The sequence below is a fragment of the Perna viridis genome, chromosome 5 (genome assembly GCF_037379345.1).
Source record: "Perna viridis isolate PV_CMFRI_1.1 ecotype Kerala chromosome 5, ASM3737934v1, whole genome shotgun sequence".
Lineage (NCBI taxonomy): Eukaryota > Metazoa > Mollusca > Bivalvia > Mytilida > Mytilidae > Perna > Perna viridis.
In genome coordinates, this window is record NC_142449.1 from 47481582 (window position 1) to 47506277 (window position 24696).

The window sequence follows — 24696 nt, forward strand, 5'->3', positions numbered from 1 at the left end:
CGAGCAAGCAATGTTTATTTTGGTCTTCAGATGCTATATTAGGTAGCATTAGTCTTTTCTGTATTCAGATCTGCACTTTTGAGAAAATAGTGCATTCAACTTGCTCTAAAAGCAACCAAATCAAAGTAAATAAAGAACAACAACTCTTTCAAAGTGCTAATTTCATGTACAATCTATGCAAATTTTATGTCAAAAGTACAACACGCAATGGAAAACCAAGACTGATTATGTAGTCTGTAACTGATTCTGGATATGAAATAAAAGTAAAGTTGGTGGGTTTTCAACATGCAGGAATCACCACCTGTCTGATTTTTATAAAGACTGATACTTAAGTATTGGAAGAGCTATTTGAATATTCATCTACAGTGTACATAGTAAGTTAAGGATAATAACACAATTCATTAATCAATAGTCAAAAGGAAAGTACATTTAATAAATGGCAAGATCAGGGTAAAAACCGGTAATTTGGAAACCACTGGAAAGGTCCTGACTTGATAAAGGCAAGTATGTGACATCAACTAATTTGAATATCTAAAGGTGTCAAATGACGACAATAAACATGCTTCCTAATCCTGTAGTGGCATCCTTAGGTATTTAAATTACTTGAAGTGAACTTGCTTTGTTATGTAGCATGTTCACATGTACTTTTGTTTATACTTCCACCAAATTTTCAAATGTCAGATCCAACATTCAAACAGGCAAAATTAGATTAAAGTAGTCAAGATAAAAATTGAAAAAAAATAAGCTTTATTGGGAATTCTTCAATCTATTGAAATAAAATTCTAAAATATTTTACAGAGTTTGTATACACTATACAGAAAAAACGAGTGCAGTTGAAACATTGAATTAATTATAATGATTTTTATCGACGATTTATAAAAATCAAAACGAACTATAATTATACAAATTAGAGTGTCAAAGTATATTTAACAGGGGCGGATCTAGACAATTTGAAAAGGAGGGGTGTCAGCCGGGGTTCCTCAGTAAAATGGGGGATGCTAAACCATTATTGCCATTTTCTGTCAACTTTACACATGAAAACGACAAATTCCAACAAAATCCCTCTGGATCCGCCACTGATTAAAGGTGTTATAAGTTTTGTTCTTCCTGTGTCCTTGACAGCGGATTACCTCTCGTTTCTATTAGCACTTTCTATATTACTATAACTTTATACTTCTTCAGCTCATATTTAATTATCAAGTCGGGTATAATAGACTGACAATGTCTTACATGCCCAAATAGAGTTATCTGTCTTCAATTGGTCAGTTGTGCTGTTTTGTATGGTATATTTCGAAATTGACACAACTATGCTGTGAAGTTATATCCGCAGAGAAAAGACCAAAAATACCTTTTATCGCCAACAGAATCGCTTTTTTAAACATAATTTAACATATTAATTCTATAAAAGCAAAACAATGAAAATGTCACCAAAGTCATTCTGCTAAATACAAAAATCATGGAACAAATAAGTTTTTTCAGAATTACTAAGTTGATTAGTGTTTTCATAGACAGATAAGCAAATATTGACTTTGTAATATATATCAATCTGCAAAAATTCCGACAAATCAGAAATATCAAAATTGCATTGTACTGAACTGAACATAAGGAAAAAAAAAACACACACACACACAAAAAACAAAAAAAAAACGAAAATATTGCAACACATTAAAATGGGAGTGACATCTGGTGGTCACGAAATGTAAGTATGTCATGCTTTGCAAGCAGAACCTGTCCACTTGCATGTCGGTAAAATTTGGTAAGATTCAGTTTATCATATAAATTCGTTACATTTAGAATATACCAATGACAAGTTGATTGTAGTTTACAAGATTAAAACAAGAAAATCTATTATAAATTCAGCAGATACTAAAAGCATTGGTATACTAAATGTCCAAAGTTTGCATTTTTTGCATTTAATAGACAAATGTTCTGACTGTCACTGGTCTGTGTTTAGGAAGACTTTAAATTTATATTAAGAAATACATTTGTTCAAAATGAAATACAACTTCAGTTTTGTAAAAAAAAGTATATTATGCTCTCAGTTACTAAACTGCGTTAGGAAGAGATAATCATGTACATTATTGTTGTCATAAGTTAGATTGGGTTATTCATAATTAATTTTGGTGTTATTAAGTTCTAAATATTAAACGCGGATACTTTTTGCACAAATAGTAAACATGCAGGTAACAGAACGTGTGAAAAGAGTTGACAACTTTTTTTTTTGATTGAAGTAAAATTATATTAATAAATAAATATATTTTTTGCTGTGCTGTTTCAAAGTTGGGCCAGGGTTGGCCCAACTTAGTATGAGAGTTTAGATGCAACACAATTTTTGCTTTCATTGTTTTACGTTTTTGAGATCTACATACATTTTTGCATCAAGAATAACATTAAGCTTGCTTTAACATGTTTGTGACCAAAATTGTTTTGACGTTGGTTCAATGTTAGCTCAATGTTGTCTCTGGGTAGGACAAATGTAGAATAATATTATCATAGTTTTGATATAAAAATTGAAATTTAACAATGCTCTCAAGTACAAAAAGCTTCTAAAACAAGTTATTAAAGAGAATTAAACATAAAATGCAACGGTTATTCTGAATATAGTAGGGTCAACTTTGGGCCAACGTAGAACATTTTTATGATAAATAAGTATTTATAATTTCAAAACGTCGTGTTTAACCATTAGCTTGTCTAGAAACCAACGCCAAGTAAAAGCAACGAACCAACCATCAGCCAACGTTGGCCCAACGGAAACATGCTGTCTTGGTTTATCAAGGCGGAATTACAAAGAGGTCCTACCGAAAAACAATTTAGCAGCACTAGGTGCAATAGAGAATAAATCAATAAAACTTCATGGCTTAAATAATATTGAAATCTAAAAATATCTAAAATACACAAATTAAAAATCAAACATCACCTCGAAAAACTGGTGGTTGATCATGATCATTATAAATTATATTTACGGATTCAATATTATGAACTTATTCGTAAGATTCATGAATGAAATTAAATGTGTCTTTCTAAAGTTTACACCAAGCGATTAAAAACTCTAGAGCTACTCCAAAAAAGTATTGCCAAAAGAACTACATCGTTTTATTTAGTAAGTGTCAATCCAGCAAGACGTGAAATCTCACTGAAGATATCTCATGACATCGATGAAATCTCACTGAAGATGTCTTGTGTCATCAATGAAATTTCAATGAGGATATTCTGTGTCATCGGTGAAGAATCAATGAAGATATCTCGTGCCATCAGTGAAATCTCACTGAGGATATCTTATGTCATCGGTAAAATCTCAACCTATCCAAGGGTCGACAAAAACGAATCAATAGCGAAATGTATACTCCATAGGCTGGAGATGTTAGTATATTGCCATTTCGAAAGCATAATTTTACAATTTAAAAATTAAACTCATCGTGTTTGTAATGAAGTTTCGATTGCTGACTCATCTATATATAAGTTAGGTCTAGGTATGAAGCTGAAGAAGATGCATAAGTCGCCTCTCTAATTTCAAGTATATAAATAATTCTTGATCATGGAAAAGACTCGATTGCTTGTACATGTACTTTCCTGTATGTCTTTTTTCCCTGCAGAAATGCCATAATTTCTGTTGTTTTAATTAGTTTGGCAATAACAGTGATTTTTATTATTTAGGAAATCTCATTCGATTTGACAATACTTCTGCAAAAGGACTTCATTCCCTAGCAGTGAAATGACTCAAACGAAAAAATGTAGTTTTTGCTGTTAAAATTATCTTTAATGATTTATATTATCTTACCAAAACATGCTTAATTATTTATCTGTTTAAAAACTGAATAAAATTATGTCGTTGTTGCAATTGCAACATACAGAGAAATAGAGTGGCGTTTCAGCATCTTTACGTATGCACGCATTTTTAACAAAGCTTAACATAACATAGCAGCATTTGAGCATAAAACTGTCACAAATTCGTCTTTTATAACCATTGTAGTTTAACTACATGAGGTTGTGTTTATTTTACAACCCATGAAATCTACCACAGACGACAACCTGGTTGGCTTTCTCATTGGGAACACTTTTTTTAACTTAAACTATTTTAACTTCGACACGAAGCTAAATGGTTTGAACTAAGTTAATAAACGTATCCGAGCACTTATCGCAGCTCCAATAAATCAAATATTTGAATTTGAGGTATACTGCTGTGCATTGCTCCAATGGGACTGTAAACCAGTCTGTCGAATTGGAAAGTTACTTCCCTCCACTTATTTTTCAAGGGAGCGAAGTAAGAGTCCGGAATATGAAAAAGGACTATTGAGAAGAAAGCTCTAGACAAAATAAAGCCAGAAATACATCATGTACCCCCTAAAACATAAAACAAAACAAACAAAACAAAATCAAATAGAAAAAAAATAAAAAATGGAAAATGATCATGAAATAAAGAATGTATCGAGTCCTTACTTTATCACACAATGCAGTATCAGTATTCATTAAAAATGAACTAATTATAAAGCATGTTTTTGATTAGGTTTCGGCGCTGTTTTAGGTTTTCCTCCTTTATTTACAGGTGGTTTCAACGCAACTTTCTCTTTATTTTGATCTGGTGTTTTCATTTGAATTGTGTCTTCAGAGGCTTTGATTGTATGTTCAACGTTGCTTGTCTTTATATTGTCATTCTTCTTTTTTTTCTTCTTGTCTTCTTGGGCCAAGTTCACGTTTTGATAAGGTTTTTCTTCTGAAAGAATAAAAAAGTACAGATCAATAGTTAATATGCTACGTAAATCTGTATTACGAATTTCAAAGCATTATACAGTTTGAAAAATTATCTTCGCCAACTGGAAACAATGATACTCTTAGTGTTACTTTTTTGTGGAGTCCGAGTTTTGTTCGTGTTCTGTTGGTTATGTTAATGTTATGTGGTTCTGTTTTCTTCGTCTGGTCTTTGTCCCTGGATCACATTCTTTTGATTTCCGTTAGGATCTTGGTTCCCTTGATTACTTCATATTTCAAAGAACTCTGCACGTCTTCCATTTCTGATGATGTTGTTGTATTTAAGGGTATGTTTTGTGTTAAAGAATTACTGAACAATAAAAAAATTATAAAGCGGAAAATAAATAAAATGTCTAACACACAACACAATGTATCATGTAAAATATCTTTGTAAAAGCGTCTTAGAAGAAGAAAAGATGATAGACTGATGTACCGTAATAGATTTTAACCGAAGTTTGTAAGAAGAAACAATACAATTTTCATTTTGTTTCTTACTTTCCTTTGATGTAATTGTTGTTTCTATTTGTGCTAAAAAAAGAAGCAAATATTATGCAATTACACAATTATACTGCAAAAAATCAAAAATAATAAACCATTTTATCTCAATATTAAATTTTTTTAACAAATTAATAATGATGAAAGAGTAATCATGGGGACCAAAGTTATAGCGGTAATTAAAAGAATGTAATCCAAGGACAAAGACCAGACATGAAAAAAAAAGACGTACACAACAAAGAACATGAATTAACTAAAATCATACATACAAAGTAACAAAAGCAAATGAGCAACTCGGACTCCATTAAAAACTGGGAGCATGGACCAGGTGCACTAGTAGGGTAAGTGTCCCCTGCTTTTCTAGAAACACCCACCGCGTTGCTCATAAAAAGTCAAATCCGGGATAGACAAACGAGGAATACACCAAATTCAATGCACTTAAAATTTTTAAACAATTTGTCTAAAGCACAATACATTTCCATTTCCATTTATTTTTTAAAGTTAAAATACATTATATTTTTTTTCAGTTTAATTAATGTATTTGGCTGCTGATATTTATTCGACTAAGTAAAATAAATACAAACCCATCTTTAATGCTGCATAATTTGTGTCATCAGCTTGATTTGATCTTTCTAGACTTGTATAGTCACTAGAAATTCAAAATGGTTACAATTTACTCAATTCATGAAACATGACTTTTGTATGCCTTATTATAAGTATCATGACATCAAATGAAAATTTCTATCTATTATGATTTTCAAGTGATATCAAAAATTCGATCTTGTTCTGAAATGGCACGTGTTTACAAAAATTAATTTACTTCTGCATTGTTAGTTCTATTATTATTTTATCTACTTCCATTTTATGAATGTATAAATCTTTTTACTGTACTGTGTATGGTACTTATATTCCACAGCCCATTTGACCAAAGAGTTTATTAAGTCGTACACTAAAACAACAAAAAACCTCCAAGGGCAATGACTAAAAAAAAACAAAAAAAAAAACAACTTCAACCAATGAAGATTTTTGTAGAGCTCTTCAAGCCGAGGAAAGTAAGTAACATTTTTATTCCAGTGTCTCTTGTTTTTAAACATATATAGATAGACATTTCTATATACATACATGGATATAATCGTCTAAATAAAAGTCAACAATCACTCTTACGGGGTGATGAATCGTTAAAAACGAGGCGGAACATAACAAAAAAAAATAAATAAAGGTCTAAATATGATTAACATCACCAAAATGATTGTAAAATTTACATTGAATGTTTCGGATAACCGATATCCTTCTTCAGCATAAAACTTATGAAGTTTACAAGTTTTATGCTGAAGAAGGCTATCGGTTATCCGAATGAATAATCAAGGGAACCGAGATTATAGCCGTAATCAAAAGGAAAAGGACAAAGACCACACATGGAAAACAGATATACATTACAATGAAAAAGAAGTAACTTAAATCATACATACAAAGTATCAAAAGCAAATGAGCAACTCGGACTCCACTCAAAACTGGGAGCATGGACCAGGTGCACCGGTAGGGTAAGCGTCCTCTGCTTTTATAGAAACACCCGCCGAGGTGCTCAACATTCAATGTAAATTTCACCATCATTTAGTGATGTTAAACATATTTTTTTCTTAACTTAAAAAAATAAATTTGCACAGATGACAAAAATAACGACGATAGATCACACGGACCATCGGTAAAAGAAAGGCTATTTTCAAAGACATTTGGTATGAGTAAACATATAAAAAAATAATTTGTAGAAAATATACGAACATAAACATATAAAATTTGCGGTAACGCAAGAGCAAAATAGTTAAATGTAGATTTAATTGAAGTAAAAGAACTTTGTGGAAAGAAAAAAGATTTTGCCACATATTCGAGAAACTAAATGATAAGGTATATGCAATATGTAGAATATGTAGGACAAAACAAAATATCTGGCTTTAAGAAGATTACTGGTATAACCTTGGTTCCCTTGATTACTCTTTCACAGCTGTCAAAGAGAGTCTGCAGTCCTACCACAACACTTGTTTCTCCCGTAGTGGTATTAATTAAATGTGGATCCTGAAAAATTCGAAAGATCTTTTGGAGGTAGTCAGTTCAAGATTATAATCAGAGAATAATAGCATTAAAACCTATGATTTTTCAACACTTCTATTCCCCACACACAGTTAAAATCCCGAATTAAAAACATTATTCATCGTTGTTCTTTTCCAAAAGATTAGTACACCTAGATACAAATATATAGTTCTTGGTAGAGATTCCTCATACTTTGTAAGAAATTTTTCCAAATCATCTTTCAAGTATACAGAAGATGTTTACAAAATGCTGGAATTTTTAATCGACAACATATTTGTCCACTGTGGTGGATGCGTTTCTCAACAAACGAACGGCATTCCAATGGGAATAAATTGTGCTTCTCTACTTTCTGACCTATCCCCCACTCTTACGAGGCTGACTTTATAGCTGATCCGATCCGAAAGAAAGAAATACCGTTTAGCCAGATCCTTTAATCAGTTTCCGCCATATAGATGACGTATTATCTTTAATCAATCCTAATATCTTAATATCTTGACCTTCACTTAGAAATCGAGTCCGAGTTTGCTTTTGTTACTTTGTATGTATTATTTTATTTACTTTATGTTCTTTGTTGTGTATGGCTGTTTTCCATGTCTGGTCTTTGTCCCCGGATTACATTCTTTTGATTACCACTAGAACCTTTGTTCCCTTGATTACTCTGGAACTAAGCGACTTAATAAACTAAATTTCAAAATACCCAAAAGATTATATTCCAATTAGTTAAAGAATTATTCTTTTATATCGCCATTCAATGAAATCTGTAAAATATATCCAAACCAATCCTCACCAGGAACATTAAAATAAAAATCGATCATCTATATTCAAATCACCTATACTTTATGTATGGGAGTTTCATTAATTTGTGTGTTTTATTTAGTAATTATGATATCATTTTTACATTTCAAAAGATTAAATGTGCTGGCTTAAAATTAAAACGAAGAAAATAGGATCACATAACATGTACTTTGCACATTTTAAAATTGTCTTCTTAATGTCGACGATATAACTAAATCGAAAAATGCATATCAGTCGTAAATAGAACGTGTATGAAAATTAGCAAACATTGCGTCTAAAAAAAGAAAAAAAATTCTGCAGTGTTATTTGAAGTATCATTCTATTCCCATGAACGTATAAATCTTTTTTTTCTGTACTACAGTAGCTGTTTATGGTATTTAGAATACACACGCATATTCAATATACCCTACAAGTTGGACCACAAGTAAACATACAAACCTGCACATTTGGTTTCGTACGCATAAGTTCCGACCATACAAGTACACGATTTTCGTCGCATTTGCATTCGTATAGCCTGAAGCACCTGGATTTCAGTTTAAGACAACAAATATATGTCATATAAACCTCAGTAATAAATATATTATCAGATCAATGACTTATAAAGAAAAATACCTGTTCCCCTTTTTGTCCATTTCTTTATTTTGACCTAAAAAATAAACCAGTTATTATTGTGCAGTTAAACGCGATTTTAAACACACACACACACACACACACACACACACGCACGCACGCACGCACGCACGCACACACACACACACACACACACACACACACACACACACACACACACACACATATCATTTTGTTTAAATAAACTAAAACTTACCTTTAAAGTTAACATACATTTGATTTTTGGAGTTTTCATTTTTCTTCCGGCTGAAATAAATAAAATCAAGTATATACTTGTATTAAAAGATTTAAATAAAGCCAAATAAATTAATTAATTAATATTCATCCCTATCCGTCCCTAAAAATTTTACAAAAAATCAAAAGCATTGGGGCGGGAATGTCAACATTAATTTTTATGGCGTCAGTTTCTAATATTGAGGTACTATAATACACAAACCTTCCACTTCTTGGCAACTTAAATGATATTTCATCACTGAAACTGATGGATTTATAACATATCTATGTTTAAAAAAACTATAATTAGGCTAAAAAAAATAAAAAATAAAATCCTTCTCCCCGCCCAATATTTTGTGAAGATTGGATTAAAATCTACCATTTACGTTTACTTGGCATGATAAAGAAATAAAACTATGGTTAGTGACATAATTCGCAGATGTTCAACAATAAAATTCAAAGAAGAGCAATAACATAATAACTCTTATATTCAAGAATTATGACTCCCCTAAAAAGTTTATTTCTTCAATTAAAACACGAAAACATAAAGTAAAGAACAAATTGCAACTAAAACAACTAAATTTACGAGCTAAGGTTTCACAAAACACACGATTTGAAAGAGTAATCAAGGGAACCAAGGTTATAGGGTAATCAAAAGAATGTAATCCAGGGACAAAGACAAGACATGGAAAACAGACATACACAACAAAGAACATAAAGTAACTAAAATCATACATACAAAGTAACAAAAGCAAATGAGCAACTCGGACTCCACTCAAAACTGGGAGCATGGACCAGGTGCACCGGTAGGGTAAGCGTCCTCTGCTTTTCTAGAAACACCCGCCGAGTTGCTCATAAAAAGTCACGTCCGGGTTAGACAAACGAGGAAAGGAAAACTATGACCCGTTGAATAAATCAGTTTTCACGGTGCAGATGGACACACCATAACGATCCACGAGTTCTTGATGAAAGCTATCTATAAAACAATTCCAACTATCTAATACAAAACTTTTTATACCTCTTAAAGAGAGCAAGAAAACAAACAAACGAGAAAAAAAACCAAAACAAAACAAAGTGTACAGATTTTAAAATAAAAGTAAGCCTTCTCTTCGTGTTAAGATTAATATAACAAGCAAATTATGTAACATTTGAGAAATCGCAATCGACCTACATAAAATAGATACTGTCGTTTGCTAATACACGAAAGAAATAATAAGAAAAAGATAAAGTCCCGTTCTCATGACTGAATTTGCATATAATTATGAAAAAATACACATGGTTGCACATTTGTCTTTGAAGGCATTGACTCACTTATGTCATTTTACTGTTGCACATGTGCAGACGTATTTTAATATTAGATCATTTAATATTTTTTCAACGAGATGAGCATGAGAAATTCCCGCGAGTTGAAAAGAAAATTAATAATTTGTTTATCTCTCTTTTGCTGAATTGTAAGGTATTTGTTATCTTTTATTTTCAGTTTTCCTGACCTAAATATGTACGTTTTATAAGCGCTGCAATATTTCCTTTCGGGACTATATTTCAGCGACGTGTTACGTGACGTCACGTATTTTGTGCTGCTGTGATTCACATCATTGGAAATAAAATCGGTTAACTATGACATTGGCGTTTAAAATTCATCGAATAATTTTGGAATTTGTTCATTCTAATCGGATAAGTTACTGTATTCAATCATTTTCCATTGTAGACTAGAAAATATTGCCACAAATTAGCCATTATTTCATACGCAGTATACAAACTGACGGTTATTTGGTTCGTCAAATATTCCTACGCCGTTGTTTGTTTGTCACACGAGGACATAGAAACTAACGATAATTTCCATCCTCACTCGACTTGTGTGAGATTGAAAATGATCGTATAGCAAGATCAAAGGGATTCTAAACAAAATAGCGATAATTAGTATTATTCTGAATTGATTTCCAAGCGAAGGGAAGCAAATTTACATACCCTCATTTTTCGACAAGTAAATTGAAAATATCTTATTGGCTAAAACAAACAAAGGGTTGTAGCTGTAGCACATTAGTCATTTAAAGTGTTAATGGAAAGTAAATCCTGGTAAAAAGAGGGTGTGTTGAATAACTGAATGATTGGACAAATCTTGTACTTTTGAATCAAGTTTTTATTATGTAATTATTCTTTTTGTGCTCAAGGTTACCAATTTTGTGTTTTATAAATATAGAACCATTTTTAAAAAATATCTTAAAATGTTCCTTGTCAATCGCACGGTAGATGGAATGTCAAGTATCGTTAACATTCAACACGTATTCAAATAAGGGGTTACAATCCACGCTATGGCTACATGTACGTATCTAATAACAGTTACAGACATACTGATTAATAACCTAAAAAATACTATTATACGAACATAACATAATCCCCCAATAAAATATTACCCCTAAAAAGTATTTACTTTTACTGCGAAAATAAAAATAAGAAAAAAATACTCTTGAATATGAATTTCTAACGACCTGTTGGCTTTTTAAAGTTAACATGCATACCTTAAAAACATCCTACCCGCACTTTCAGCTAACAACAAAATAAACACCCGAAAGGTTTAATAACATTCCAAATAGTAAGTTAAAGACATTACCATGGCAAAGATACTTGCTCCCAACACGACCCACAAAATGATTTAGAATCATCTTCCTCTTTCGAACCTTTGCAACAACTGTATTCTAAATGGAAAAGTCAGTACATATTTAAATATTGATTGATTTTCCATCTTGTGTTATACTTTGTTTTATATCATGATTTCATTGGTTGCAAGGTGGCCATCTTCACTACCAGTGTAGTGATTTTCTTTTCTCGCTTTAACCTGGTTTTTTACATCGCATAAGCAATTCAGCTGATGTTTTTAGAAAAGCAAATTAGCATTCCCTTTCTGATGTCCCTGATTCATAATCCTTGTGTCCAGTAGAGTCTAGTTTCCTCATCTTTACATCCTGTACTAAATTTTGTAGGTGTAAAATTTTAGTTTATTTGGGATTTATGGTGTTTTGGTATTTTTTTGCCTCCGGAATAGGGTATGTAAGTCTCGTCAAGAAACTTCTTAACTTCATGAAAATGGGTCAAAGTCTACCATTCAAACGCATATAAAAGTAATCAGGCGAATCAAGATTCCACCGGAAATCAAAAGGGACAAATACCAGACATGGAAAACAGAAAAATACAATAAAGAACATAAAGTAACTAAAGTAATACATAAAAAGTAACAAAGAAAATGAGCCACTCGGACTCCACTAAAAACTGGGAGAATAGATCAGGTGCACGTAAGCGTCCTCTGCTATTTTAGAAACATCCACCGAGTTACTACTAAAAAGTCAAGTCCGGGGTAGACGAAAGAGGAAGGGAAAACTATGACACATGGAACAAATCAGCTTCCATGGTGCAGATGGATACACCATAACGATCCACGAGTTCATGATGACGACCATAAAACTTCTGTTGTGATGAATTGAATCTTGTTGCATATTAACTCTGTTCCAGAAGCCTACCGCGATACAAAAGTCTGCATAGTTACGGTAAAGCTCTGGTATAATGTATGAGTTGTGATATGGAAACTCCATTCGCATGTGCTGACGGGATGTTGAAACAAATAAAAGGAAAGTTGACAAGTCATCCCGTCGGTTTGGTCAATAGTTTTCTCTTACCATCGAGCTGTAAGTGTAGGTCAAGATATGAGGCTGACTTCACAGTGTCTGTAGTTTCCTTTATCTGAAGCACTTTGGGGTAGATTTGATACATGTATATCAAATCCTCGAAATTAGGATTGTTTAGCGATAGTACGTCATCTATATTGCAAATATGAAAATATCAAAATTTGCCTGTACAGAGCTTTGAGTGTAGTGTTTGCATTGTAATGCAGCGTATCGAGATCCCGGCAGTAAACAATGAGATACAGATTGGTATAGGCATAAAAAGCCAAATTTTGCACCAAGAAGTTCTAACGTGTGCAATACAAGGAATAAATCCTTTGTGTTTTATCAATTTAAAAAATTGTAGTACTTCAAATGTAGATACACAGTTCTATCTAAATATAATATAATATGACAGTTGGATCGACTCAGTGGTTATCAAAAGAAAAGACCCAATCATATATCCTTCAAATCATGATTATACTTGCTAGAAAATTCTATAATTATAATATAGTTAAAAGTCATGTGTCGTTTGTATATTTCATTCGTATTCAATTTATTCCGAATTAAGAATACACTTTCTTGATTTTATGAATAACCTTTCTCCATCTTTTAAAAATTAAGATAAAATGGACAAGTTATTTTTTTTTTATTCTAAGCCATACCCCCTGAGCTTGTAAGACATGTTTGAGTTATCTTTGTAAAATCATTAGAAGAGAGGACAGCAGACCCAAGTCGGACAAATTCATAGTAGTGATATCGATTTTTCAATTTCTGCATGCTGTTTGAATTTTGCCTTAAATTTTGTTTATATTGTGTAGTTATATTATTTTATATATTGCTTGACCCTAAAGGATATAATTTTTAATAAAGAATTTATTTTGAAAAGTTGATATCAAACATTGTATTATCTGATTAGTAGAATGGTTACAGAATAGAAAACTTACTTCGCAAAACAAAAAAAACGATTACTGCAGCGATAATCAACACTGAAAGTGATATCATAACAATTCCACCTATCAATTCAGCATTGCTTGCCGAGTCATTGGATAAAGGTGCTGAAATAGATATTGCAAAGATACATTTGAACACGGAAAAGGAAAAAAAATGTGAAAAATCAACACAAATTTTTCTTTTGTCTTCAAAAAGATGCCAAATTATAACATTACCTACGTATACCAGATTTACTCTGTCTTGTAAAGTGCTTTATAAATATATTGTAAAAATAAACAAAAAATGTCAAATTATATAAAAGAATCAGTAAATGCAATTTCAATTTACTTTTATATCATATTTTATTTTTGTTTCAAACATCTTAAATTATTAGCAATTTGTTTGATGTCACCAAATTATGAACATTAAGAATATCGGAGTATCAAAACAGGTGTATATAGCTTAGAGTTTATCTATTTGAGTTTCATTTAAGTTCTTTGGGAAAATGAAGTCTGCCACAGACACTCTACATAAATCTTTAACAAAAAACTTTTGATACCATAAGATTCAAACGCCTTTTCTACAAAAATCCATACAGCACACGGGACGAGTTAATAAACTATTCATAATTGTTTAAATGATGTACAAAACATACCCGATGTTAATAATGTAAATGATATACCACACATACCTGATCTTAATTATGTAAATGATATACCACACATATTCGGTGTTAATTATGTAAATGATATACCACACATACCTGATCTTAATTATGTAAATGATATACCACACATATCCGGTGTTAATTATGTAAATGATATACCACACATACCTGATCTTAATTATGTAAATGATATACCACACATACCTGATCTTAATTATGTAAATGTTATACCACACATATCCGGTGTTAATTATGTATATAATATACCACACATACCCGGTGTTAAACAGCTAATTGTGTTTGACCGCGCTGTACTTATTCCATTATATGACAGAATCTGAAAGTTGTACTCAGAGGAGGATGTCAATTCATCCAAATCCAAGATATATAAGAACTGATGATTACTGTCCTTTGTGTACGCTTTATTGCTTTTTAAATTTACTCCTTTTTTCCAATATGATATTGTGAAATTTTGCTCTGGGACTACACTTAGATCTGGAATCCATGAAATAGCTGCTGAATCTGGGCCTGTACAAATCACACTCATGTTTTCTACTTTTGTTGGTAGTGCTCGAAAAAGAAGAGAAGAGGATATTAAGAGAATATAATAATATGTGAAAGGTTTGCACCTGATCATGATAAGATTTTGAATCCGATGAATAACAGCTGATACATATCACACTCACGTTTGTTACTCTATTTGTATTCTCATATACATGCAAATAAAATAGTCATTTTATATTAAACCGATTAATAAATATTCATTTACTACATATGTACATATCAGTTTATCATTTGAAAGTATTAAGTACCAGTCTTTATAAGAATCCTTCAAATTCTTTATTATATGAAAGAGTAATCAAGGGAACCAAGGTTATAGGGTAATGAAAAGAATGTAATTCAGGGACAAAGACCAGACATGGAAAACAGACATACACAACAAAGAACATAAAATAACTAAAATTATACATACAAAGTAACAAAGCAAATGACCAACTCGGAATAAACACCCTAAATAAGGCTGCATATTTTTATTTTTGTCATTAAGTTGCTTTATAAGTCTATATGTATAATTACTCATTCCAACCTGCTTACTCTTAGGAGATGATCAACATTAATAAATCCAATATTTTCTATTACATTTTAGTGTTATTGACAGAGTTATCTCCCTTCATTTTGAATTCTACAGTACATTTTATATAAATTTTATCTCCTAAGAACAAAGGTTATATGAAAAGCCACACGATAATTTCTGTTAACTATAACATTTTCAACAAAATATAAAAAATAAAAATATGTAGGCTTTCCAACCATGAATCACATTTTGCATGATACTTACTTGGAGCTCCAGTATTCATTTTGATAATTTGAGGACGCTTACCCTACCAGTGCACTTGATTCAGATTTTAGTAGAGTCCAGGTTGCTCATTTACATTTGTTTCTTCGACAGTATTATTTTGGTTATTTCATGTTCTTTTTTTTTTGTGTGTCTATTTTCCCAGTCTAGTCTGTCTTAATATTCTTTTATTAAACACTCAAACCCTGGTTCCCTAGATTGTTTTTATGACCGTTTTCTAAAGTTCTTAGTGACACTGTAAAAAAAACCCATTTTATTTATTTTTTTCTATAAGTATAATGTGTACATACTCTGAACAATTATTGTAACAGTTGAAGAATATTTTGATCCATAATTATTTTGTGCTCTACAATAGTACTGTCCAGAATCCTTCCTACGAATTGTGCTAAATCGCAATTGAGAACTACTCGGAAAAATATTAGGTCCATGCACAGATAGCCATGTATAAGAGCATTGAGGTCTACAATCTGCTTTACATGTCAGAGTAAATCCCCGAAACTCACTGACTACTTGAGTCGTTGTTGATGGAGTTAGAGTGGTCGTTTCTGGTTTATCTTAAAGTTCAAAATAAGAATATAAGATGGACATGATTGATAATCTTATCTTACAATACTATGAGATTCGTCAAATGTTATTTTCCGTTTCTATCATTTGAACACATGTGAACAACTATAAAAATTTACTTAAAAATCAATTAAGTTTGAGAAAGCATTATCAATTGTTTTAAGTGCTGTTTAAACACCAGAATCAAACAAACAGTTATTAAGTGTCAGCCTCTGTTAGAATCATGCAGTGGGTGAAACATGGTATGAAAGGACCCATCATTTTAAAAATATAATTTACCTTTTATACCATCAGAATCAATGAAAAAAGACAAGTTTTCCATATAACTTTGGTTAGCAGAATTACAATTTCATTGAAATGCGCTTAAAATGAACATTTCGGATGCAGATTGCTCTGTCAAAGACCTCATTTGTTAACATTCTATTGAAGGATTTCTTACTAAATCCAGTGATGCAGAGATTAATGGTCTTTTCAAAAAGAGGATGCATCATTAAGTGAAATTATGTTGTGGGGAAGGTGGGGTTTTGACAAGCATATTTCTAATTTTTCCAACTTTGCCTGATTCTTAAAACAATTTACAGTTAATACTTACAGTTAACCACAACATTAATGTATTTCGTAGTTGTGCCTTGACTGTTTGTTATTTGGCACCGAAAATCGCCATGATGCTCAGTCGCAGACAGATTGGTTATGGATAGTGTTTCAGTAGAGTGTAATGAACCGTCTGGGTATATCCACTTATATTGACAGGAAGGGTTACAATTAGCTGTACAAGAAATTGGACCTAAGGATTCCCCCTTTTGTTTGGTGTAGTTAATTGTTGTAGGCGACAGAGTGACTTCAGATGGAGAATCTGGAAGTGAAAAAAATTGATAAATTTTACATTGCACTAGCTGTAAAAATCTTATTTCATTCATTCCTGTGGGTGTGTTTTTTAATGTTCGAAATAAAGGATCTACAAACTTTATATTTTTTGTAGTTAAAGAGAGACACTACTGGTGCATTTGAAGAGCAGACAATATTTGTAGCGTAAGAAATGATATTTTACTAAAAGAGATAAGTATCTAAAATTGTTCACAAACACAAGGTTTTAATGATATGTTTTCCGTTATCAATTTGCTTTTAGGAATAATTTTGCCATTACATAAAATATATATTCATAAATGACTAGAATTTTCACCACACTAGTATTAACGTAAAATTACTTACGAATAACATTAATCGTTATGTAGTCTGAATATATAGTGCCATGCACATTTTCAGCTTTGCATCGGTATTTGCCATCGTTGGACTTTGAAATACTTCTTAACTGTAAAACATCTCCATTTGAGGACCAGCTTGGACCAGTCCAACTGTAGTTGCACTGCGGATTACATGTAGCGAAACAAGCTATATTTATGTCACGATTTTCACTTATCGTATGTAAGCTGTTCCCAGGGGATAACGTCAGATTTTCTGGCGAATCTGTAAATTTTGCATAAATGAACGTGAACATTTTCCCTTATCTATATGGTGATATATGGTTACTTAACATAAGTTTAAACATTTCATAATACAATGTTTTAAGGTTATGCATAAAAGGATACTTTGATGATACATGAAAATGTTACAGTCAATAGCATTAATTAGCAATGATTATATTATTTTGCTAAAAAATGAACATAAGTTTCAATTTTTAGTTCAAACTTTAACATCTAAACAAAATTATTTTACCTGATATGAATGATAGTACTTACATTGTACATCTAAGGAGAAGCTGATTTCCTCTGACCCTATCCCGTTTCTGACCTTACATTTAAAGGTCCCGTGGTGACTTTTCTGTATCCTTGACAAAGATAAAACGTTGCTTGTACCGGTTGTTCCGTCGGGGAAGATCCATTCAAAGGTACAAAATGGTTTACAATCAGCTGAACATGTAATTGAATTTAGATTGGAGTTTACAACCTTTTGGTAACTTGTGGTAGCTGGATAAATTTTTGTCATTTGAGGTCCATCTATGAAAAACATGAATCAATTTGAACAAACAAAACCCCAAGATTTCATATTTAATCAAAGGCAAAAGTTTCAAAAACACCAACAAACCTGTTTCCCTAATCTCCAACTGCTATATCTTTTTTTAAACAAATACACGCATGCATTAAAGAAACTTTCCATATAGATAGCAGACAGTCCCTTTAAAATGGGCATCAAATAGTCAACTTTAAAAAAAGATAGGTATATACTGACAAATCTAGGTATTTTTACCATTTGACGACATCATCGATATGACTGACTATGACAAAGCCGTTGCTCATCCGAAAAAAAGTTTACACGGAAATATATAATAATATAATTAATTTTTGATTCGATGAAGTAAAAGAGTAGTCAAGGGAACCAAGGTTATAGCGGTAATCAAAAGAATGTAATCCAGGGACAAAGACCAGACATGGAAAACAGACACACACAACAAAGAACATAAAGTAACTAAAATCATACATACAAAGTAACAAAAGTAAATGAGCAACTCGGACTCCACTAAAAACTGGGAGCATGGACAGGTGCACCGGTAGGGTAAAGTTATACAATTTTATTTACATAAATTTAATGCTTTGTTTTGTTTGTTTATATTCGGTTCGTTTTATTTAAAACAAACATATCCTTTTATATCGAGTTTGATTTTGTTCCGTTTGCAAGGGAACCAAGGTTCAAAAAGGTAATCCAGGACAAAGACCAGACATGGAAAACAGACATAAGCAACAAATAACATAGAATAACTAAAATCATACGTACAAAGTAACAAAAGCGAATGAGCAACTAGGACTAGAACTGGGAGCATGGACCAGGTGCACCGGTAGGGTAAGCGTCCTCTGCTTTTCTAAAAACGCCGCTCATGTGTGTGCTCATGTATTTATAAGCAGGAAAATGGCTTTGAAATGTTACATGTATATGATATATCACTAATTGGTCTTAATACAGATATTAACGACAATAAGCTAATCAAATAATTACATTGAACATTAACATAAACAGGTTCGCTGCTCAAAGAACCGACTTCATTGCTTGCATTGCAGGTATACTTTCCCGTAGCGCTGCGTGTAATATTCTGTAAAATCAATCGTCCATTTTTTGAATATGGTACAGTTGGTACTGGTCCCTCCCATGTTAATATGCACGCTGGCCAGCAGGAAGGCGATGAACATATTATCTCTTGTAGATTTGTTCCAGCAGTGATATTATATGATGCAGTTGACGGGTCCAATACAATATAAGAAGGGGCAGCTAGAAGGATAAAATTTCATGTGATATTTTTTTTAAGAGAAGAATACATATGAAAAATAAGTGCTACGATGTCATATATAAATATTGCAAACATTCATCAGTGTATTACACACACACACTATATATATATAGTTATATATGTAACGTATAACAGCGCCATTTAATCTACACTATTTGAATAAAGTAACATTTTGACTAAAATTTACCACCAATTTAGTTATGCTTTCCACCTTATATGTGTTTACATAGCTAATTTCGTAGAAGATAATTTCGTTTCAACAACATTTCATAATGTTAAGTTGAGCGACCATGCAATGAAGATTATTATTAAATTTGTTAATAAAGTTTTACTTCTAGAAAAGACATACCTGCTGTAAAGCAACAGCACGCATACATTTATGTACAAATCAATAACATTATTCATTATGGAAGAAATCTGAATTATGCTGAACAAATTTGATAATTATACTATAAAAATAAAATTATTATAAAAGCTACCGACGGGTTGGGGAGGAAATGGACCACCTTTTTTGGGGTAAAAGGCATTTAATGCGTATCTTAGTTTAATACTCTCATGTACCTGTCTTTGTATTTTCTCACATGTGGTGACATAACCATTTTTTTGTCATTTTTGTTAGTACATATTTTTTTACTGTTTAATGTAGCTTCCTCAATGCTAGGAATAAACAAAAAAGTAGTAATTTTAATCATACAAATACATATAAATGTTGTACAATTTGCGGCCGTAAAGTGTCCTATTGTTTGTTCAATTTGTAAAGATCATTCAATGTTGTTTTACTATGGAACATCATTGTTGACTTTGTCGTAATTATCTGATTATCAAAAGAAACATGATATTGAGACTCACCTTTTGCTCTGACGGAAACAGTATCACTATTTCCCTCTTGATCATTTGTGCAATTGAAAGAATAATTAGATGTTGATTGTGGTTTATAAAGCAACGATATTGAATTATTGTCACAAGAACAATCAGAACATTTCATCGACGTATCAAAATCATAACAACCACTCGTGTTGCTGATTATACTTGCAAGTTTTCCATAGGAATCTCTGTTAAATGTAGTTCTGTATGTGGTGTATGTAGTATTACATGTCAATGTCAAAGTCGATCCTTTTTGAACATAATTTGGCGTCACATTCAGCGATATGGAACAAACATGAAACACTGAAATACACGTTAAAAGCTTGTAAAAACAACAAGTTAAACAAGATGTGTTGTTTCATAGCAGTATTGTATTGTGTATCAATGATCTGATTAGCGAAATTAAAGACAGAATTTAACGGATTTTAAAAGGATATTTTGTAGGATTGCAATAATCAAACATTTAATGAACATCTAAGTAGTTCATACATGAATCTTTTTATTTATGTTATTATTTTGTTATTCTTGGGCGTTTATGAAAAGTGAGAGCATTGGGTTGATAAGCTTAAAATAGCAAAATTGTAACAACCTGTAACAAGAAGTACTGTCATGAACAACACCACATCAAAAATGCTGATTTTGTTAAACATCGTCATTTGCCAATCTTAAAAAATAGAATAGAAAACAATTTAAGCATGTTTAATTCGGTAGAAAAAGATCCAAAGCATAACATGTTTGTATTGCAAATATTTGTTATAGCGAGAGACTTAATTATATACAATTCAGACACTGCAAATAGTAGAGGTGATTTATGGTGTGGAGAATAACCCAAACAAATGATTCTCTTTTAGTCTACAAAGGCTATATCTTTTCTTACCGATAGCCCTTTCAGTAGTTTGAACTGCACTTTTGAGAAAACTTTACATCCATCTTCCATTAAAATCAACAAAATCAAGAACGACAACTCCTACAATAAGCCAAATTTTATACACAATTTAAATATTTTTTTCTGAACGAGAAATAAAACTTAATTTGGGTTTACATATGAATGAATAAATTTCTGCTTGATTTTTATAGAGACGTCTTTGAAGTAGTAGGAAATCAAAACTCGCTAAATTTATTCTTATACATTACCGATTCGTGAAATTCTCCAATTCGAAATCCGAAAAAAAACCATTTTCGACTAAGCTGCAACTAATGATGGATGTAAGAATTAATAAAGCTTCTTTTTTATGATCAATGATTTTGTTTCGCGTTTTGTATGTGATGATAGTAATAGTTTGCTTCCTCTTTTTATACTAAAAAATTAAGTTATGAATGAAAGTAAAATATTTTATTTTATTGCCAGTGAAGAGTCAAAGAATGTAAGTATATGATTATCTACTTTAAAATAATTTACGTTACCAGAAAACATGTATATTTGTAAACAAAATTCCACTGATTTATTTGCGTCAGCGAAAAACAATCTATTTTCCCCTTTTCCAGTATAAAAAGTATGGCAACAGTTATCAGACAGTAATAGAAAACGAATACTTTGATAAATTGAAAGTAAGAAAAAGAATTTATAATGTTACCATTTATTCAAGTTTACAAAAATAGAACCTATGTGGGTGTGATATTTTATACATTATGTCCGGGAAGGAGAAAGGAAACGTGTGGGAATCCACTGTTTATTATATCATAAAGTAATAAACCTGTTCACGAAGTATGGTAACACGTTTCAATGATTTTAAAATGATAGCAAATATTAAATATTTTTAAAGCTAAACGTTTAAATAAGATTTATCGATATAACATGTTCACATTATATACTATTTCCTTTCAAGTACGGTAGAGAACATCATTAGCATTCTGAGGCGGCTTCAAATACGCGTATGTGTTTGCCATTTTTTTTTGTGTTATAAGCGATAATTATGGCTATTCCTTTGTATATATTTTACTGCTTTATTCTTGAAATGAATTGCGTGAAAGATTTGAGAAAGACAAAATTAATTTTCGGAACAGCAACAATGTGGTAGCCGTTTGTACAAGTTACAGTCATCAAGTATTTAATACACGCTTCATGTTTCACTATATATAAATAAGGAAATGTATTTCTGTGTAATTTATGACCTAGTTCCTTTGATTTGCTATAGAAGAGTGTACCAAAGGAACTACACAACAGCAGTAAGTTGTCTAGCTCGGTAGGTTGTTTAATTTGGTAAGACGTGGAGTCTTACTTAATATATCCCGTCTCATCTCTGAGAAAGTCATGAAAGTAATTTCATAGCGTTCAACCGAATTGAGATGACGACAGTAAAACTTCTGTATTGATGACGTCAACAAATACTGAGCATACCTTTGATAGTATCCGTACTCTACAGGCCTAGGGGAAGTATCATAAACTCGAAATTAACAGATTAACTGTTAAATGTATACTCAATAGGCTCAAGACGTTGGTATACTGCCACTAAGTGAGGGGAATCAACACGTTTATCATCAAGTTTGGGTCTAAAGTCCAATATTAATCATCAGAATTAATCATTGTTACAAAGAAGGGCTATAATTCATTGAAGACATATGCGTTTCTCTTCGGATATATTTTCTTTGCCATTATTCAAATTGTGCTTGAATCAGGAAATATTACTTAAAATAATCACATCAACGAATTAGAGATCTTGTTCTATACATTGAAGAAATAAGGGCAATAACAAAATTACCGACACTTAATCAGATCCATTATCAATTTCAGTCAAAATCGAATCTTACATGGATATTACCCCCGGTGTAGCTGGAACCGCCTTGGCCCTGACTTGCAACAGGCATTTCAAACGAAATGGAGGGTTAGATTTAGGTTTTACAGCGGACCAAACCTCTTTCTACCATTGTGGCGGTAATATACCGGTGGAGTTTAAATAGCATTTACATGTTAAAGTTGAGTAAGCTTAACATTATCAAACATTAAAATTGTCGTGTAAAACAATGAAAAAATGTCTTTGTGTTTTGCTAGTGCAAAAGGGACACACAAAACTATTTTAGACTTGCTCATATTGATACAATACTCTGTCTGCTTGTATTACGTTTATTGTGATATTTTTATGGACAATGATGTTCATTGTCAGAGGACAGGGAAATATATTTGCAATATGTTACTTGTAAAACTGCATGGGATACACTTAAAAACGTTACATTATATGTAATCTGAATATAAAGAAAGATAAAATGTTAATGATTAAAAAATCTAAGTTTAATTTTGTAATAACTTAGTGTAAAATGCATGGGGAATCAACTAGAAATGGATATTTTTTCTTTGGAGAATGAGGTAAATTCAGAATTTTATATTAATTCAGACACTTACCAGCATCGTTGATGTTCAGATAAATTTTCTCTGATTGTTATGGATCAGGAAATTAAATATTATTGATAGAAATTGCAACAATATTTGAAAATTGCTGTGATTCTAAAATTCATCTATCAAAATACTTTGGATTTCTAAATATCAGTTGATCAATGTTTAACCAATATAATGTTAGAATTTTGATACTGATATGTAATAATATGTTTTATAGCACGGATTCTTTTTTTTTCAATTCCACTCTCAAGTTTTCAAAAAAATTTTCGGTAAAGAATAATTTTGAGATCAACACAATTGTTCAAAGGCCTGCAACTTTTCACTGGTTAATATGGACCAAATCCTTGTGTCTTTTAATTCCTTAATTTGACCAATTTGGCAAAGTTATACAAATTGGGATCGTTCATCCGAATGATCAAACAATGTAAGTACTCTATGATTGAACTGATTTCGAAAATATATTCATATATTTTTCTTTTGAATATGTAGTGATTTGAATAAAATCATCCGTTGTCTTAACAATTTATTCAAATACTGCAGAAAGGAGATATGTGAAAAATTGTCATTCTACACCGTATATTGCTTATTGAACAACCAAGACAAAGAAAAACTTGTTATTCGAACAGAAAAGGGACTTTCAACCTACTCAATTCAAAAAGAACGGGAATAAACTTCAACCTATTTAATATAGGGACAAATAAAACGTAACAATATAATCTTACCGAAAATTGAAGTTAATTATCCTCTAAACTCACCAGCACCATAAAAGTTTACCAAAAAAACTTCCGGGGTTTGCGGATGTTAACTCGTTTACTGGATTCGTCACGCTGATGAATTATTCTATACGTGTATGGATTTTAAATACATATAATACATGAAAACCTGTGTAACATTTTAAAGGACACCTAATATAGTTTAATCTCTGTACTAGTTTTTATTCTATAGCAATTTTATCTCTAAAGAACGAGAGTTACATGTTACTTTATATTTCCTGTACATTTTAAACAAAATATTAAAGATAAACATACGTAATCTACCAAACCATGAATCACATTGTGCATGACATTTATCTGGAGTGTTACT

The 24696-nt window shown here is 31.5% G+C and overlaps 1 protein-coding gene across 11 annotated transcripts; it reads right to left on the reverse strand.

Annotated features, from left to right (window-relative positions):
• Positions 1-730: 730 nt before the first annotated feature.
• On the reverse strand, positions 731-24502 carry LOC148617992 (B-cell receptor CD22-like). Of its 11 annotated transcripts, none has more exons than XM_088585690.1 (18): positions 24369-24502; positions 21160-21249; positions 20872-20946; positions 20268-20585; positions 19130-19399; positions 17878-18135; positions 17351-17605; positions 16734-16994; positions 15868-16131; positions 14497-14790; positions 13568-13678; positions 12636-12776; positions 11576-11660; positions 8948-8997; positions 8734-8767; positions 5826-5890; positions 5242-5274; positions 731-4711 (listed from the first exon to the last, which is right to left on the reverse strand). In XM_088585690.1, exons 3-18 carry the CDS (start codon positions 20936-20938, stop codon positions 4482-4484), a joined length of 2736 nt encoding a protein of 911 aa, XP_088441816.1. In that variant the 5' UTR covers positions 20939-20946; positions 21160-21249; positions 24369-24502; the 3' UTR covers positions 731-4481. The 11 variants fall into 11 exon arrangements, with proteins under 11 accessions (XP_088441816.1, XP_088441814.1, XP_088441811.1 ...); XM_088585688.1 differs by having other exon boundaries at positions 24336-24489; XM_088585685.1 differs by lacking the exon at positions 21160-21249 and adding an exon at positions 21417-21476 and having other exon boundaries at positions 24336-24474.
• Positions 24503-24696: the final 194 nt, after the last annotated feature.

Excerpts from the sequence above, each read along its gene's own strand:
- LOC148617992 (XM_088585685.1), bottom strand. The coding sequence starts at position 21,459 with ATGGTTTTTTTTCGGATTTCGAATTGGAGAATTTCACGAATCG. Across the intron at positions 20,586-20,871 it reads GACAGTACTTCTTGTTACAG|TGTTTCATGTTTGTTCCATA; the intron begins GTTGTTACAATT and ends CGTGTATTTCAG. Across the intron at positions 12,777-13,567 it reads CGTTTTTTTTGTTTTGCGAA|ATGACGTACTATCGCTAAAC; the intron begins GTAAGTTTTCTA and ends TTTGCAATATAG.